We start from the raw sequence: 19,652 nt of genomic DNA, 5'->3' as shown, positions 1-19,652 counted from the left end.
TATGATTTTTTCACGAATTTTATGGATTTTAACCACTTTTTAATGTAGTTAATGACGATATATAATGATTTTTCACGAATTTTATGGATTTTTACCAATTTTCAATGTAGTTAATGACGATTTTTAATGATTTTTCACGAATTTTATGGATTTTAACCTGTTTTTAATGTAGTAAATGACGATATATAATGATTTTTCACGAATTTTATGGATTTTTTACCACTTTTTAAAGTAATTTATGACGATTTTAAATGATTTTTTCACGAATTTTATGGGTTTTTACCACTTTTTAATGTACTAATTGAGTATTTTAAATGATTTTTGAGGGTATTTTATGGAGGTAGTGAGGTCATTTATGGACTTTTTAAGGAATTTTATGGATTTTTAGCGCTCTTTTGTGGATTAATTGAAGAAATTTATGAATTTTCACCAATTTTTAATGTAGTTAATGACGATTTTTAATGATTTTTCACGAATTTTATGGATTTTCACCAGTTTTTAATGTAGTTAATAACGATTTTTAATGATTTTTCACGAATTTTATGGATTTTTACTACTTTTTAATGTACTAATTGAGTATTTTAAATGATTTTTGAGGGTATTTTATGGAGGTAGTGAGGTCATTTATGGACTTTTTAAGGAATTTTATGGATTTTTAGCGCTCTTTTGTGGATTAATTGAAGAAATTTATGAATTTTCACCGATTTTTAATGTAGGTAATGACGATTTTTAATGATTTTTCAGGAATTTTTATGGATTTTTACCAATTTTCAATGTAGTTATTGACGATTTTTAATGATTTTTCACGAATTTTATGGATTTTAACCACTTTTTAATGTAGTTAATGACGATATATAATGATTTTTCACGAATTTTATGGATTTTTTACCAATTTTCAATGTAGTTAATGACGATTATTAATGATTTTTCACGAATTTTATGGATTTTAAACCACTTTTTAATGTAGTTAATGACGATATATAATGATTTTTCACGAATTTTATGGATTTTTAACCACTTTTTAATGTAGTTAATGACGATTTTTAATGATTTTTCACGAATTTTATGGATTTTCACCACTTTTTAATGTAGTTTATGACGATTTTTAATGATTTTTGAGGGTATTTTATGGAGGTACTGAGGTCATTTATGGACTTTTTAAGGAATTTTATGGATTTTTAGCGCTCTTTTGTGGATTAATTGAAGAAATTTATGAATTTTCACCAATTTTTAATGTAGTTAATGACGATTTTTAATGATTTTTCACGAATTTTATGGATTTTTAACCACTTTTTAATGTAGTTAATGACGATATATAATGATTTTTCACGAATTTTATGGATTTTCACCACTTTTTAATGTAGTTAATGACGATTTTTAATGATTTTTCACGAATTTTATGGATTTTTTACTAATTTTTAATGTACTAATTGAGTATTTTTAATGATTTTTCACGAATTTTATGGAATTTTACCAATTTTCAATGTAGTTAATGACGATTTTTAATGATTTTTCACGAATTTTATGGATTTTAACCACTTTTTAATGTAGTTAATGACGATTTTTAATGATTTTTCACGAATTTTTTGGATTTTTACCACTTTTTAATGTAGTTAATGACAATTTTTAATGATTTTTCAGGAATTTTATGGATTTTCACCACTTTTTAATGTACTAATTGAGTATTTTTAATGATTTTTGAGGGTATTTTATGGAGATAGTGAGTACATTTATGGACTTTTTAAGGAATTTTATGAATTTTTAGCACTCTTTTGTAGATTAATTGAAGAAATTTATGAATTTTCACCGATTTTTAATGTAGTTAATGACGATTTTTAATGATTTTTCACGAATTTTATGGATTTTTACCACTTTTTAATGTACTAATTGAGTATTTTTAATGAAATTGAGGTTATTTTATGGAGGTAGTGACGTTATTTATGGACTTTTTAAGGAATTTTATGGATTTTTAACGCTCTTTTGTGGATTAATTGAAGAAATTTATGAATTTTCACCGATTTTTAATGTAGTTTATGACGATTTTTAAAGATTTTTCACGAAATTTATGAATTTTCACCGATTTTTAATGTAGGTTATGACGATTTTTAATGATTCTTCACGAATTTTTATGGATTTTTACCAATTTTCAATGTAGTTTATTGACGATTTTTAATGATTTTTCACGAATTTTATGGATTTTAACCACTTTTTAATGTAGTTAATGACGATATATAACGATTTTTCACGAATTTTATGGATTTTTACCAATTTTCAATGTAGTTAATGACGATTTTTAATGATTTTTCACGAATTTTATGGATTTTAACCTGTTTTTAATGTAGTAAATGACGATATATAATGACTTTTCACGAATTTTATGGATTTTTACCACTTTTTAAAGTAGTTTATGACGATTTTAAATAATTTTTCACGAATATTATGGGTTTTTACCACTTTTTAATGTACTAATTGAATATTTTAAATGATTTTTGAGGGTAATTTTATGGAGGTAGTGAGGTCATTTATGGACTTTTTAAGGAATTTTATGGATTTTTAGCGCTCTTTTGTGGATTAATTGAAGAAATTTATGAATTTTCACCAATTTTTAATGTAGTTAATGACGATTTTTAAAGATTTTTCACGAATTTTATGGATTTTTACCACTTTTTAATGTAGTTAATGACGATTTTTAATGATTTTTCACGAATTTTATGGATTTTCACCAGTTTTTAATGTAGTTAATGACGATTTTTAATGATTTTTCACGAATTTTATGGATTTTTACTACTTTTTAATGTACTAATTGAGTATTTTAAATGATTTTTGAGGGTATTTTATGGAGGTAGTGAGGTCATTTATGGACTTTTTAAGGAATTTTATGGATTTTTAGCGCTCTTTTGTGGATTAATTGAAGAATTTTATGAATTTTTACTGATTTTTAATGTAGGTAATGACGATTTTTAATGATTTTTCAGGAATTTTTATGGATTTTTACCAATTTTCAATGTAGTTATTGACGATTTTTAATGATTTTTCACAAATTTTATGGATTTTAACCACTTTTTAATGTAGTTAATGACGATATATAATGATTTTTCACGAATTTTATGGATTTTTACCAATTTTCAATGTAGTTAATGACGATTTTGAATGATTTTTCACGAATTTTATGGATTTTAAACCACTTTTTAATGTAGTTAATGACGATATATAATGATTTTTCACGAATTTTATGGATTTTAACCTCTTTTTAATGTAGTTAATGACGATTTTAATGATTTTTCACGAATTTTATGGATTTTTACCACTTTTTAATGTAGTTAATGACGATTTTTAATGATTTTTCACGAATTTTATGGATTTTTTACCAATTTTCAATGTAGTTAATGACGATTTTGAATGATTTTTCACGAATTTTATGGATTTTAACCACTTTTTAATGTAGTTAATGACGATATATAATGATTTTTCACGAATTTTATGGATTTTCACAACTTTTTAATATAGTTAATGACGATTTATAATGATTTTTCACGAATATTAATGATTTTTCACGAATTTTATGGAATTTTACCTCTTTTTAATGTAGTTAATGACGATTTTTAATGATTTTTCACGAATTTTTTGGAGTTTTACCACTTTTAAATGTACTAATTGAGTATTTTTAATGATTTTTGAGGGTATTTTATGGAGGTAGTGAGGTCATTTATGGACTTTTTAAGGAATTTTATGGATTTTTTAGCGCTCTTTTGTGGATTAATTGAAGAAATTTATGAATTTTCACCGATTTTTAATGTAGGTAATGACGATTTTTAATGATTTTTCACGAATTTTATGGATTTTCACCACTTTTTAATGTAGTTTATGACGATTTTATTGATTTTTGAGGGTATTTTATGGAGGTAGTGAGGTCATTTATGGACTTTTTAAGGAATTTTATGGATTTTTAGCGCTCTTTTGTGGATTAATTGAAGAAATTTATGAATTTTCACCAATTTTTAATGTAGTTAATGACGATTTTTAATGATTTTTCACGAATTTTATGGATTTTAACCACTTTTTAATGTAGTTAATGACGATATATAATGATTTTTCACGAATTTTATGGATTTTAACCACTTTTTAATGTATTTAATGACGATTTTTACTGATTTTTCACGAATTTTATGGATTTTCACCACTTTTTAATGTATTAAATGACGATTTTTAATGATTTTTCACGAATTTTATGGATTTTAACCACTTTTTAATGTAGTTAATGACGATTTTTAATGATTTTTCACGAATTTTTTGGATTTTTACCACTTTTTAATGTAGTTAATGACAATTTTTAATGATTTTTCAGGAATTTTATGGATTTTCACCACTTTTTAATGTACTAATTGAGTATTTTTAATGATTTTTGAGGGTATTTTATGGAGATAGTGAGTACATTTATGGACTTTTTAAGGAATTTTATGAATTTTTAGCACTCTTTTGTAGATTAATTGAAGAAATTTATGAATTTTCACCGATTTTTAATGTAGTTAATGACGATTTTTAATGATTTTTCACGAATTTTATGGATTTTTACCACTTTTTAATGTACTAATTGAGTATTTTTAATGAAATTGAGGTTATTTTATGGAGGTAGTGACGTTATTTATGGACTTTTTAAGGAATTTTATGGATTTTTAACGCTCTTTTGTGGATTAATTGAAGAAATTTATGAATTTTCACCGATTTTTAATGTAGTTTATGACGATTTTTAAAGATTTTTCACGAAATTTATGAATTTTCACCGATTTTTAATGTAGGTTATGACGATTTTTAATGATTCTTCACGAATTTTTATGGATTTTTACCAATTTTCAATGTAGTTATTGACGATTTTTAATGATTTTTCACGAATTTTATGGATTTTAACCACTTTTTAATGTAGTTAATGACGATATATAACGATTTTTCACGAATTTTATGGATTTTTACCAATTTTCAATGTAGTTAATGACGATTTTTAATGATTTTTCACGAATTTTATGGATTTTAACCTGTTTTTAATGTAGTAAATGACGATATATAATGACTTTTCACGAATTTTACGGATTTTTACCACTTTTTAAAGTAGTTTACGACGATTTTAAATGATTTTTCACGAATTTTATGGGTTTTTACCACTTTTTAATGTACTAATTGAATATTTTAAATGATTTTTGAGGGTATTTTATGGAGGTAGTGAGGTCATTTATGGACTTTTTAAGGAATTTTATGGATTTTTAGCGCTCTTTTGTGGATTAATTGAAGAAATTTATGAATTTTCACCGATTTTTAATGTAGTTAATGACGATTTTTAAAGATTTTTCACGAATTTTATGGATTTTTACCACTTTTTAATGTAGTTAATGACGATTTTTAATGATTTTTCACGAATTTTATGGATTTTCACCAGTTTTTAATTTAGTTAATGACGATTTTTAATGATTTTTCACGAATTTTATGGATTTTTACTACTTTTTAATGTACTAATTGAGTATTTTAAATGATTTTTGAGGGTATTTTATGGAGGTAGTGAGGTCATTTATGGACTTTTTAAGGAATTTTATGGATTTTTAGCGCTCTTTTGTGGATTAATTGAAGAAATTTATGAATTTTCACTGATTTTTAATGTAGGTAATGACGATTTTTAATGATTTTTCAGGAATTTTTATGGATTTTTACCAATTTTCAATGTAGTTATTGACGATTTTTAATGATTTTTCACGAATTTTATGGATTTTAACCACTTTTTAATGTAGTTAATGACGATATATAATGATTTTTCACGAATTTTATGGATTTTTACCAATTTTCAATGTAGTTAATGACGATTTTGAATGATTTTTCACGAATTTTATGGATTTTAACCACTTTTTAATGTAATTAATGACGATATATAATGATTTTTCACGAATTTTATGGATTTTAACCTCTTTTTAATGTAGTTAATGACGATTTTTAATGATTTTTCACGAATTTTATGGATTTTTACCACTTTTTAATGTAGTTAATGACGATTTTTAATGATTTTTCACGAATTTTATGGATTTTCACAACTTTTTAATATAGTTAATGACGATTTATAATGATTTTTCACGAATATTAATGATTTTTCACGAATTTTATGGAATTTTACCAATTTTCAATGTAGTTAATGACGATTTTTAATGATTTTTCACGAATTTTATGGATTTTAACCACTTTTTAATGTAGTTAATGACGATTTTTAATGATTTTTCACGAATTTTTTGGATTTTTACCACTTTTTAATGTAGTTAATGACAATTTTTAATGATTTTTCAGGAATTTTATGGATTTTCACCACTTTTTAATGTACTAATTGAGTATTTTTAATGATTTTTGAGGGTATTTTATGGAGATAGTGAGTACATTTATGGACTTTTTAAGGAATTTTATGAATTTTTAGCACTCTTTTGTAGATTAATTGAAGAAATTTATGAATTTTCACCAATTTTTAATGTAGTTAATGACGATTTTTAATGATTTTTCACGAATTTTATGGATTTTTACCACTTTTTAATGTACTAATTGAGTATTTTTAATGAAATTGAGGTTATTTTATGGAGGTAGTGACGTTATTTATGGACTTTTTAAGGAATTTTATGGATTTTTAACGCTCTTTTGTGGATTAATTGAAGAAATTTATGAATTTTCACCGATTTTTAATGTAGTTTATGACGATTTTTAAAGATTTTTCACGAAATTTATGAATTTTCACCGATTTTTAATGTAGGTTATGACGATTTTTAATGATTCTTCACGAATTTTTATGGATTTTTACCAATTTTCAATGTAGTTATTGACGATTTTTAATGATTTTTCACGAATTTTATGGATTTTAACCACTTTTTAATGTAGTTAATGACGATATATAACGATTTTTCACGAATTTTATGGATTTTTACCAATTTTCAATGTAGTTAATGACGATTTTTAATGATTTTTCACGAATTTTATGGATTTTAACCTGTTTTTAATGTAGTAAATGACGATATATAATGACTTTTCACGAATTTTATGGATTTTTACCACTTTTTAAAGTAGTTTATGACGATTTTAAATAATTTTTCACGAATATTATGGGTTTTTACCACTTTTTAATGTACTAATTGAATATTTTAAATGATTTTTGAGGGTATTTTATGGAGGTAGTGAGGTCATTTATGGACTTTTTAAGGAATTTTATGGATTTTTAGCGCTCTTTTGTGGATTAATTGAAGAAATTTATGAATTTTCACCAATTTTTAATGTAGTTAATGACGATTTTTAAAGATTTTTCACGAATTTTATGGATTTTTACCACTTTTTAATGTAGTTAATGACGATTTTTAATGATTTTTCACGAATTTTATGGATTTTCACCAGTTTTTAATGTAGTTAATGACGATTTTTAATGATTTTTCACGAATTTTATGGATTTTTACTACTTTTTAATGTACTAATTGAGTATTTTAAATGATTTTTGAGGGTATTTTATGGAGGTAGTGAGGTCATTTATGGACTTTTTAAGGAATTTTATGGATTTTTAGCGCTCTTTTGTGGATTAATTGAAGAATTTTATGAATTTTCACTGATTTTTAATGTAGGTAATGACGATTTTTAATGATTTTTCAGGAATTTTTATGGATTTTTACCAATTTTCAATGTAGTTATTGACGATTTTTAATGATTTTTCACAAATTTTATGGATTTTAACCACTTTTTAATGTAGTTAATGACGATATATAATGATTTTTCACGAATTTTATGGATTTTTACCAATTTTCAATGTAGTTAATGACGATTTTGAATGATTTTTCACGAATTTTATGGATTTTAACCACTTTTTAATGTAGTTAATGACGATATATAATGATTTTTCACGAATTTTATGGATTTTAACCTCTTTTTAATGTAGTTAATGACGATTTTTAATGATTTTTCACGAATTTTATGGATTTTTACCACTTTTTAATGTAGTTAATGACAATTTTTAATGATTTTTCACGAATATAATGGATTTTTTACCAATTTTCAATGTAGTTAATGACGATTTTGAATGATTTTTCACGAATTTTATGGATTTTAACCACTTTTTAATGTAGTTAATGACGATATATAATGATTTTTCACGAATTTTATGGATTTTCACAACTTTTTAATATAGTTAATGACGATTTATAATGATTTTTCACGAATATTAATGATTTTTCACGAATTTTATGGAATTTTACCTCTTTTTAATGTAGTTAATGACGATTTTTAATGATTTTTCACGAATTTTTTGGAGTTTTACCACTTTTAAATGTACTAATTGAGTATTTTTAATGATTTTTGAGGGTATTTTATGGAGGTAGTGAGGTCATTTATGGACTTTTTAAGGAATTTTATGGATTTTTAGCGCTCTTTTGTGGATTAATTGAAGAAATTTATGAATTTTCACCGATTTTTAATGTAGGTAATGACGATTTTTAATGATTTTTCACGAATTTTATGGATTTTCACCACTTTTTAATGTAGTTTATGACGATTTTTATTGATTTTTGAGGGTATTTTATGGAGGTAGTGAGGTCATTTATGGACTTTTTAAGGAATTTTATGGATTTTTAGCGCTCTTTTGTGGATTAATTGAAGAAATTTATGAATTTTCACCAATTTTTAATGTAGTTAATGACGATTTTTAATGATTTTTCACGAATTTTATGGATTTTAACCACTTTTTAATGTAGTTAATGACGATATATAATGATTTTTCACGAATTTTATGGATTTTAACCACTTTTTAATGTAGTTAATGACGATTTTTACTGATTTTTCACGAATTTTATGGATTTTCACCACTTTTTAATGTAGTTAATGACGATTTTTAATGATTTTTCACGAATTTTATGGATTTTAACCACTTTTTAATGTAGTTAATGACGATTTTTAATGATTTTTCACGAATTTTTTGGATTTTTACCACTTTTTAATGTAGTTAATGACAATTTTTAATGATTTTTCAGGAATTTTATGGATTTTCACCACTTTTTAATGTACTAATTGAGTATTTTTAATGATTTTTGAGGGTATTTTATGGAGATAGTGAGTACATTTATGGACTTTTTAAGGAATTTTATGAATTTTTAGCACTCTTTTGTAGATTAATTGAAGAAATTTATGAATTTTCACCGATTTTTAATGTAGTTAATGACGATTTTTAATGATTTTTCACGAATTTTATGGATTTTTACCACTTTTTAATGTACTAATTGAGTATTTTTAATGAAATTGAGGTTATTTTATGGAGGTAGTGACGTTATTTATGGACTTTTTAAGGAATTTTATGGATTTTTAACGCTCTTTTGTGGATTAATTGAAGAAATTTATGAATTTTCACCGATTTTTAATGTAGTTTATGACGATTTTTAAAGATTTTTCACGAAATTTATGAATTTTCACCGATTTTTAATGTAGGTTATGACGATTTTTAATGATTCTTCACGAATTTTTATGGATTTTTACCAATTTTCAATGTAGTTATTGACGATTTTTAATGATTTTTCACGAATTTTATGGATTTTAACCACTTTTTAATGTAGTTAATGACGATATATAACGATTTTTCACGAATTTTATGGATTTTTACCAATTTTCAATGTAGTTAATGACGATTTTTAATGATTTTTCACGAATTTTATGGATTTTAACCTGTTTTTAATGTAGTAAATGACGATATATAATGACTTTTCACGAATTTTACGGATTTTTACCACTTTTTAAAGTAGTTTACGACGATTTTAAATGATTTTTCACGAATTTTATGGGTTTTTACCACTTTTTAATGTACTAATTGAATATTTTAAATGATTTTTGAGGGTATTTTATGGAGGTAGTGAGGTCATTTATGGACTTTTTAAGGAATTTTATGGATTTTTAGCGCTCTTTTGTGGATTAATTGAAGAAATTTATGAATTTTCACCGATTTTTAATGTAGTTAATGACGATTTTTAAAGATTTTTCACGAATTTTATGGATTTTTACCACTTTTTAATGTAGTTAATGACGATTTTTAATGATTTTTCACGAATTTTATGGATTTTCACCAGTTTTTAATGTAGTTAATGACGATTTTTAATGATTTTTCACGAATTTTATGGATTTTTACTACTTTTTAATGTACTAATTGAGTATTTTAAATGATTTTTGAGGGTATTTTATGGAGGTAGTGAGGTCATTTATGGACTTTTTAAGGAATTTTATGGATTTTTAGCGCTCTTTTGTGGATTAATTGAAGAAATTTATGAATTTTCACTGATTTTTAATGTAGGTAATGACGATTTTTAATGATTTTTCAGGAATTTTTATGGATTTTTACCAATTTTCAATGTAGTTATTGACGATTTTTAATGATTTTTCACGAATTTTATGGATTTTAACCACTTTTTAATGTAGTTAATGACGATATATAATGATTTTTCACGAATTTTATGGATTTTTACCAATTTTCAATGTAGTTAATGACGATTTTGAATGATTTTTCACGAATTTTATGGATTTTAACCACTTTTTAATGTAGTTAATGACGATATATAATGATTTTTCACGAATTTTATGGATTTTAACCTCTTTTTAATGTAGTTAATGACGATTTTTAATGATCTTTCACGAATTTTATGGATTTTTACCACTTTTTAATGTAGTTAATGACGATTTTTAATGATTTTTCACGAATTTTATGGATTTTCACAACTTTTTAATATAGTTAATGACGATTTATAATGATTTTTCACGAATATTAATGATTTTTCACGAATTTTATGGAATTTTACCTCTTTTTAATGTAGTTAATGACGATTTTTAATGATTTTTCACGAATTTTTTGGAGTTTTACCACATTTAAATGTACTAATTGAGTATTTTTAATGATTTTTGAAGGTATTTTATGGAGGTAGTGAGGTCATTTATGGACTTTTTAAGGAATTTTATAAATTTTTAGCACTCTTTTGTGGATTAATTGAAGAAATTTATGAATTATCACCGATTTTTAATGTAGTTAATGACGATTTTTAATGATTTTTCACGAATTTTATGGATTTTTACCACTTTTTAATGTAGTTAATGACGAATTTTAATGATTTTTCACGAATTTTATGGATTTTTACCAATTTTTAATGTACTAATTGAGTATTTTTAATGATTTTTGAGGGTATTTTATGGAGGTAGTGAGGTCATTTATGGACTTTTTAAGGAATTTTATGGATTTTTAGCGCTCTTTTGTGGATTAATTGAAGAAATTTATGAATTTTCACCGATTTTTAATGTAGTTAATGACGATTTTTAAAGATTTTTCACGAATTTTATGGATTTTTACCACTTTTTACTGTAGTTAATGACGATTTTTAATGATTTTTCACGAATTTTATGGATTTTTACCACTTTTTAATGTAGTTAATGACAATTTTTAATGATTTTTCACGAATTTTATAGATTTTTACCACTTTTTAATGTAGTTTATGACGATTTTTAATGATTTTTCACGAATTTTATGGATTTTTACCACTTTTTAATGTACTAATTGAGTAATTTTAATGATTTTTGAGGGTATTTTATGGAGGTTGTGACGTCATTTATAGACTTTTTAAGGAATTTTATAGATTTTTACCACTTTTTAATGTACTAATTGAGTATTTTTAATGAAATTGAGGTTATTTTATGGAGGTAGTGACATCATTTATGGACGTTTTAAGGAATTTTTTGGATTTTTAGCGCTTTTTTGTGGATTAATTGAAGAATTTTATGGATTTTTACCACTTTTTAATGTAGTTAATGACGATTTTTAATGATTTTAACGAATTTTATGGATTTTTACAACTTTTAAAATATTAAACAAAAAATTCTCAAGTTAATCTCTTGAAACCTGGACCACTATATTAAGAAAATGATTCTAATTTTTTATTATTAACTTGCATACTTCTCATTTAAGCAAATACTTCATTAAAACTATAAAACATGATTTTATATGATAATTTTGACGAATATTAAAAATTCATGTTTTAAACTGCTTATAAAGCACTAATTTATAGAATATTAATGTAGTGATACAATAGATATTTGTTAATACAGTGAATAAATGATTATTAAACACCTGAGAACTTTTAATTTTCATTCTTAAAATTTGTCTTAGCTATAAAAATCATTTTATTTTTATTACATTTATATGATAATTTTGTTGAATATAACAAATTCATACATTTAACTGCTTATAAAATATTTTATTCTCAAGTACGTGTTTTGAAACCTTGACTGTTATATTATGAAAATTATTCCATTTTATCATTTATAACTTTCATATGTTTTGTTTAACCAGATATTTTTACTTCATAAGAACTTTAACAAATTATTTTATATATTAATTTTGACGAATTATACAATTCATATTTTTTTCATATTGAATAGAAGAAAATTTAAGTTATTGTTCGAGTGTATTATTTATTTTACATTCAAATTCAACAAAATAATTTGGTAGATTTGTACTATCTTTTATGGCTTATCATAATTATTATTTCTTATCATCTGTTATATGATTATATGTCATATGACTTTGCTGTTTTACAATGGTATTTGCATTTAAGTTTTAACTGAAAATTGTTTTTAAATATTTTGTATTAAGAATAAAGTTGTTCAGATAGTTATTGTTTGATTGTTTTCGTTACTGACTTATTCAGTATTTTCCAAATACTAGTTATCATATAAAGATTTTCGTTCTAATTATGGTGTGTAGTAGTGACATTGTTTACTCCAACTATACGCATATTTAACTGACTACAATATTTTCAGATTGAAATACAGCAGACAATGAAAGCCATGGTGAGACATGAATTCGCGATTCTATCAGTTTGGAAAATATAAACATCCTATGATGAAAATGGACTAGAAGATACTGATAATAATAATTGTTTTATTCAACGTACGTGTAGAGCTTATAATAGAATATAATTTATAGAAAATTAATAGTTATGTAACAAAATGTTAATGTCATGAAATCCTGACAATAGGACTAAGTAAATGATTCTTTTTTACTATAATTAACTTTCATATAATTCATTTAACTTGATACTTCATAAACACTAAAAAACATAATTTTATATGATCATTTTGACGAATATCAAAAATTCATGTTTTAAACTGCTTATAAAACACTGAGTTATCGAGTCATTCTCTAATTATTATATATATTTAACTGATTAAATTTTTTTAGATGGCAATACAGCAGATGACTCAAGGAATGCTGAGACATTTATTTGTATGCATACAACTTTGGGAAAGTATGAACATCCAATGTTGAAAATGAACTAAAAGATACTGATTATAAAGAATTTATGCAATGTACTTGTAATGGTTATTAGGTATAGTTGATAGAAAATTAATAGCAATGTATCTAAAAGTTACTCAAATGCTTCCCTGACCATAATATTAATTAAATTATTTAATTTATTATTATTAACTTGCATACATTTCATTTAAGCAGATACTTTATAAACACTATAAAACATGATTTTATATGATAATTTTGACAAATAATATATATTTATTTTTTGAACTGCTTATAAAACACACAATTCTCAAGTTAATCTCTTGAAACCTGGACCACTATATTAAGAAAATGATTCTAATTTATTATTATTAACTTGCATACATTTCATTTCAGCAGATTTTTCATTAAAACTATAAAACATGATTTTATATGATAATTTTGACGTATATTCAAAATTTATTTTTTAATCTGCTTATAAAACAAACAATTATCAAGTTAATCTCTTGAAACCTGGACCACTATATTAAGAAAATGATTCTAATTTGTTATTATTAACTTGCATACATCTCATTTAAGCAGATACTTCATTAAAACTATAAAACATGATTTTATATGATAATTTTGACGAATATTAAATATTTATGTTTGATCTGCTTATAAAACAAACAATTATCAAGTTAATCACTTGAAACCTGGACCACTATATTATGAAAATGATTCTAATTTATTATTATTAACTTGCATACATCTCATTTAAGCAGATACTTCATTAAAACTATAAAACATGATTTTATATGATAATTTTGACGAATATTAAAAATTCATGTTTTAAACTGCTTATAAAGCACTGAGTTATCGAGTCATTCTCCAATTATTATATTTATTTAACTGGATAAATTTTTTTAGATGCAAATACAGCAGATCACTTAAGGGATGCTGAAACATTATTTGGTATTCAAACAACTCTGGAAATGTATGAACATCCAATTTTGAAAATGAACTAACGAATACTGATTATAATGAATTTATGCAATTTACATGTAATGGTTATTGAATATAATTTATAGAATATTAATGTAGTGATACAATAGATATTTGTTAATACAGTGAATAAATGATTATTAAACACCTGAGAACTTTTAATTTTCATTCTTAAAATTTGTCTTAGCTATAAAAATCATTTTATTTTTATTACATTTATATGATAATATTGTTGAATATAACAAATTCATACATTTAACTGCTTTTAAAATATTTTATTCTCAAGTACGTGTTTTGAAACCTTGACTGTTATATTATGAAAATTATTCCATTTTATCATTTATAATTTTCATATGTTTTGTTTAACCCGATATTTTTACTTCATAAGAACTTTAACAAATTATTTTATATATTAATTTTGACGAATTATACAATTCATATTTTTTTCATATTGAATAGAAGAAAATTTAAGTTATTGTTCGAGTGTATTATTTATTTTACATTCAAATTCAACAAAATAATTTGGTAGATTTGTACTATCTTTTATGGCTTATCATAATTATTATTTCTTATCATCTGTTATATGATTATATGTCATATCACTTTGCTGTTTTACAATGGTATTTGCATTTAAGTTTTAACTGAAAATTGTTTTTAAATATTTTGTATTAAGATTAAAGTTGTTCAGATAGTTATTGTTTGATTGTTTTCGTTACTGACTTATTCAGTATTTTCCAAATACTAGTTATCATATAAAGATTTTCGTTCTAATTATGGTGTGTAGTAGTGATATTGTTTACTCCAACTATACGCATATTTAACTGACTACAATATTTTCAGATTGAAATACAGCAGACAATGAAAGCCATGGTGAGACATGAATTCGCGATTCTATCAGTTTGGAAAATATAAACATCCTATGATGAAAATGGACTAGAAGATACTGATAATAATAATTGTTTTATTCAACGTACGTGTAGAGCTTATAATAGAATATAATTTATAGAAAATTAATAGTTATGTAACAAAATGTTAATGTCATGAAATCCTGACAATAGGACTAAGTAAATGATTCTTATTTACTATAATTAACTTTCATACAATTCATTTAACTTGATACTTCATAAACACTAAAAAACATAATTTTATATGATCATTTTGACGAATATCAAAAATTCATGTTTTAAACTGCTTATAAAACACTGAGTTATCGAGTCATTCTCTAATTATTATATATATTTAACTGATTAAATTTTTTTAGATGGCAATACAGCAGATGACTCAAGGAATGCTGAGACATTTATTTGTATGCATACAACTTTGGGAAAGTATGAACATCCAATGTTGAAAATGAACTAAAAGATACTGATTATAAAGAATTTATGCAATGTACTTGTAATGGTTATTAGGTATAGTTGATAGAAAATTAATAGCAATGTATCTAAAAGTTACTCAAATGCTTCCCTGACCATAATATTAATTAAATTATTTAGTTTATTATTATTAACTTGCATACATTTCATTTAAGCAGATACTTTATAAACACTATAAAACATGATTTTATATGATAATTTTGACAAATAATATATATTTATTTTTTGAACTGCTTATAAAACACACAATTCTCAAGTTAATCTCTTGAAACCTGGACCACTATATTAAGAAAATGATTCTAATTTGTTATTATTAACTTGCATACATCTCATTTAAGCAGATACTTCATTAAAACTATAAAACATGATTTTATATAATAATTTTGACGAATATTAAATATTAATTTTTTGATCTGCTTATAAAACAAACAATTATCAAGTTAATCTCTTGAAACCTGGACCATTATATTAAGAAAATGATTCTTATTTATTATTATTAACTTGCATACATCTTATTTAAGATGATACTTCATTAAACTATAAAATAATAAAGAGAAATAACGAGTTTTTGGAAAAATGAAAAACTGATTCTGGTTTGGAATTACATGTAGAACATTTTAACTTCTGTAATAAATTGTCGTTGGACCACCAGGTGACCTAGGAAACGCGAATGAAAATTGAAAATTTCGAAAAATGAAAGTTCTCGTTTACGAAGTGTTTTAAGGGAAAACCGAGAGAGATAGGACGAAAGTCGTGAGACATAAAATTGATCCCCATAACCATGTTCAAAAGTTGTATGCTTTTGATTTTTCGAAATACCGTTATTAAGGATTTTTAAACGTCGTACTTATAGGTCGAACCAGGGCCGGCGCTAAGTATTTTGCCGCCCTGTGCAGTTAATAAAATGCCGCCCCTTTCAATACTTTTTGTCATATAATTAGTACATATTATTATTTATTTTATACAAAATTAATTATAAACTGGACTAAATTGTAGGAGAATAGGAGTTTAAACGGTGAAATAAATAATCAATTTATTTATTTACATTTTACATTGTTACACTTAATATTTTTTTCACAAAAGTTTTTTATTTACATTTATAAAAATAAATGGTAGTTCATATTTACAATTAATAATTCATACAACAATAAATCATAATTTTATAAATGTTTTCTTGCTTTTAACTTGGCAAAATCGTCGACTAACTTTTTCTCTGTTAATTCTTGACCAACTTCGTGTTCAATTGAGATCATGGCTAGACCACAAAGTCGTTCGTTTTTCATTGTTGAGCGTAAGTATGTTTTGATAAGTTTCAATTTCGAAAAACTTCTTTCACCAGTTGCCACTGATACTGGTAATGTTATCAAAATTCGTAAGGCAATAGATAGGTTTGGTGCAAAGTCACCTGCATTTATCACAAATGTTAAGAGTTCATAAGGTGTTAAGTTATCATCAACCATAGCTGATACTGACTTTAATTCATGGGCCATTTCAATTCCATTGATATCTGTTGAATCACCATCGGTAAGAAGAATTTGTAAGTCTTTGCAATGTTTTAATAGTTCTTCATGTGTAAGATTTTTTATTTTTTTTATATTGTAAAGAAACGAAAAATTGTTATTATGTTCTTTTAGTTGTTCAAATCTATTATTCACGTTATTTATAGCTACATCAAGTGTAAAGTAATAAAAATGTATTTTGAATTGCTGTTTTGGGTCAATAACTGGTTCATCGTTGTGTTCATAATCAAAGTGTTTACGAGTACGTCGTGGTTTAACTCTACCCCGTGAGTTCTCAAAAACAGACTCTACTCCCATTTCCGTCGCAAGTGCTGTTGAATCTATAATCATTTTCTCAAAAGATTCTTCAGATCTCAGTTCATTTAAATGTTTCAATAAAGTTTCTAAAATGCCCAAAGCTAAAGATATGTCAAAATTTGGTTTTTGCATTAATTTACTAACTGGATTTATATGATTAAGTATGTCGTACCAAATGACAACAGAACAAATAAATTTAAATGTTTTAATAAGATTACATAAACATTCAGCTTCATGTTTTACCATCGGATCTAAATTTATATTTTCTGATATTTCAAACAAAGCATCATAAATTTCACCTATGTAATTTCGAAACGGTTTAAGTGCGTCTATTCGACTTTCCCACCGGGTTTGACTTAATGGTTTGAGTGTTAGTTCTTTAACATGTTTTAAAAGAATTTGCCAACGAATAGTTGAGGCAGAAAAAAAGTTGAATACTTTTTGAATTATATCAAAAAACGCTACAGCTTCTTTTGAAGATTTTGCGGCATCATTTACAACAAGATTTAAGGAATGCGCACTACAAGGAACAAAAAATGCACGTGGATTAATATTTCGAATGTGCCGTTGGACTCCGGAGTGCACACCTTTCATATTGGCTCCATTGTCATATCCTTGTCCTCGCATATTACTCAAAGGTATATTCAGCTCACGTAATATATTTAAAAGTACATCACATAGATTTTCTCCAGTACTATTTTCAACTGAAATAAAACCAAGAAAATGTTCACGTATGGTAACTTTTGAATCTTCAATTGACACAAAACGAATAATAATAGTCATGAGCTCCGAGTGACTTATATCAGGAGTACAATCTAGTATAATACTATAATACTTCGCTTCGCTAACCATAGTAACTATGCGAGACTTAATAGACTGAGCTAATAAATTAATCATCTCATTTTGAATATCTTTTCCTAAATAATGGCTTATATTTTTTTTACTATTAATTATTCTTCTTACATGTTCAGCCATCACAGAATCATACTTAGCCATAAGTTCAATTAATTTTAAAAAATTTCCATTATTATGTTTGAATAACTGATCAGATGATCCACGAAAAGCTAAATTTTGATGACCGAGAAATTGTACTACCGACATGATACGTTGTAAAACTTCATTCCAATGCCTACACTCAGATTCTAAAATACGTTGGTTTACGTCATCAATTGTTTTTGTTTTTTTTAACCTCAATGACAATTCTAACCATGTACTATATGCGGTCAAATGATTTGTTGATGTTTCATGTCCTTTTAACATTTGTGTACAATGCCTCCAGTCATTATACCCTTCTAAAGCCAACTTAGAGTTTGAATTATCAAATAGTTTACAGCAAAAACAAAATATTACGTCATTGGAAATAGAGTATACAAGCCATGTTCTTGTGACATTTTCTCCATTACTCATACTTCGTTTGTAATGAAATTGTGTGAATTTTCGTCCTTGATCATCTGAAGGAAATACAAAATTTGCATTTAACGGAGCAGGAGGGCCTTTTTCAACCAACAATGTTTTAAAGTCGTTATTAATAATTAAAGGCCATTCCGCAGGGTCTGTACTGATAACATTTTCTGTTGAACTTTTGGCTACTGTAGTTTCAGAAGGTACAGTGGCATCTATAACTGAGAAAGAGTCAACAACTTCACTAGGTTGTACAACTACAGCATTTGAAATATTTAATGAAGAGGAAGAACCCGTTAAAAATTTTTTGATAGAATTAGACTGTTTTTTAATTACAGCTTCTTTTTCACGTTTTCTTTTCCTATATTCTGCACCTGAAAGTCGCTGTCTACCATCCGACATATTGGCGCTTTCTTAACTTTTTACTACATAAATAAAAAATATAATTTGTTAAAAATAAGCATGTCACTAAAACATGGATAAATGATCTTTGAGTCTGTATTTAATATTTTTGCCGAGAAACATGAAAATTGACACTTGTCATTTTCTAACAAAAATCATCTCAAATTTCTTTAAAAAAAGAATGTGATAGTTTTAAAAAAAGGGTAACTTACTAAAAATTTTTTAAATATATGTTGACGTATGTATACGGTTGAATTACATAAAATGAGAACACAATGTATGAAAATAATACAGTTTTTCAAAACCCCAAACAAACAATACAATTATTATTATTGACTATCCTAATTCCTAGAGTCAACCCAAATA

General features: G+C 24.8%; 1 protein-coding gene across 1 annotated transcript; it reads right to left on the bottom strand.

Moving 5' to 3' along the window:
• Window positions 1-16,826: 16,826 nt before the first annotated feature.
• LOC132931220 (zinc finger MYM-type protein 1-like) lies at window positions 16,827-19,286 on the bottom strand. The gene is made up of 2 exons (XM_060997342.1): window positions 17,426-19,286; window positions 16,827-17,230 (listed from the first exon to the last, which is right to left on the bottom strand). The coding sequence occupies exons 1-2, from the start codon at window positions 19,284-19,286 to the stop codon at window positions 16,827-16,829; spliced, it is 2,265 nt and encodes a 754-aa protein (XP_060853325.1).
• Between the last annotated feature and the right edge of the window lie 366 nt (window positions 19,287-19,652).

The sequence above is a fragment of the Rhopalosiphum padi genome, unplaced genomic scaffold (genome assembly GCF_020882245.1).
Source record: "Rhopalosiphum padi isolate XX-2018 unplaced genomic scaffold, ASM2088224v1 scaffold1, whole genome shotgun sequence".
NCBI classification, from domain to species: domain Eukaryota; kingdom Metazoa; phylum Arthropoda; class Insecta; order Hemiptera; family Aphididae; genus Rhopalosiphum; species Rhopalosiphum padi.
Note: the sequence above shows the minus strand (reverse complement) of the source record. Positions and strands in the feature narration are given on the sequence as shown.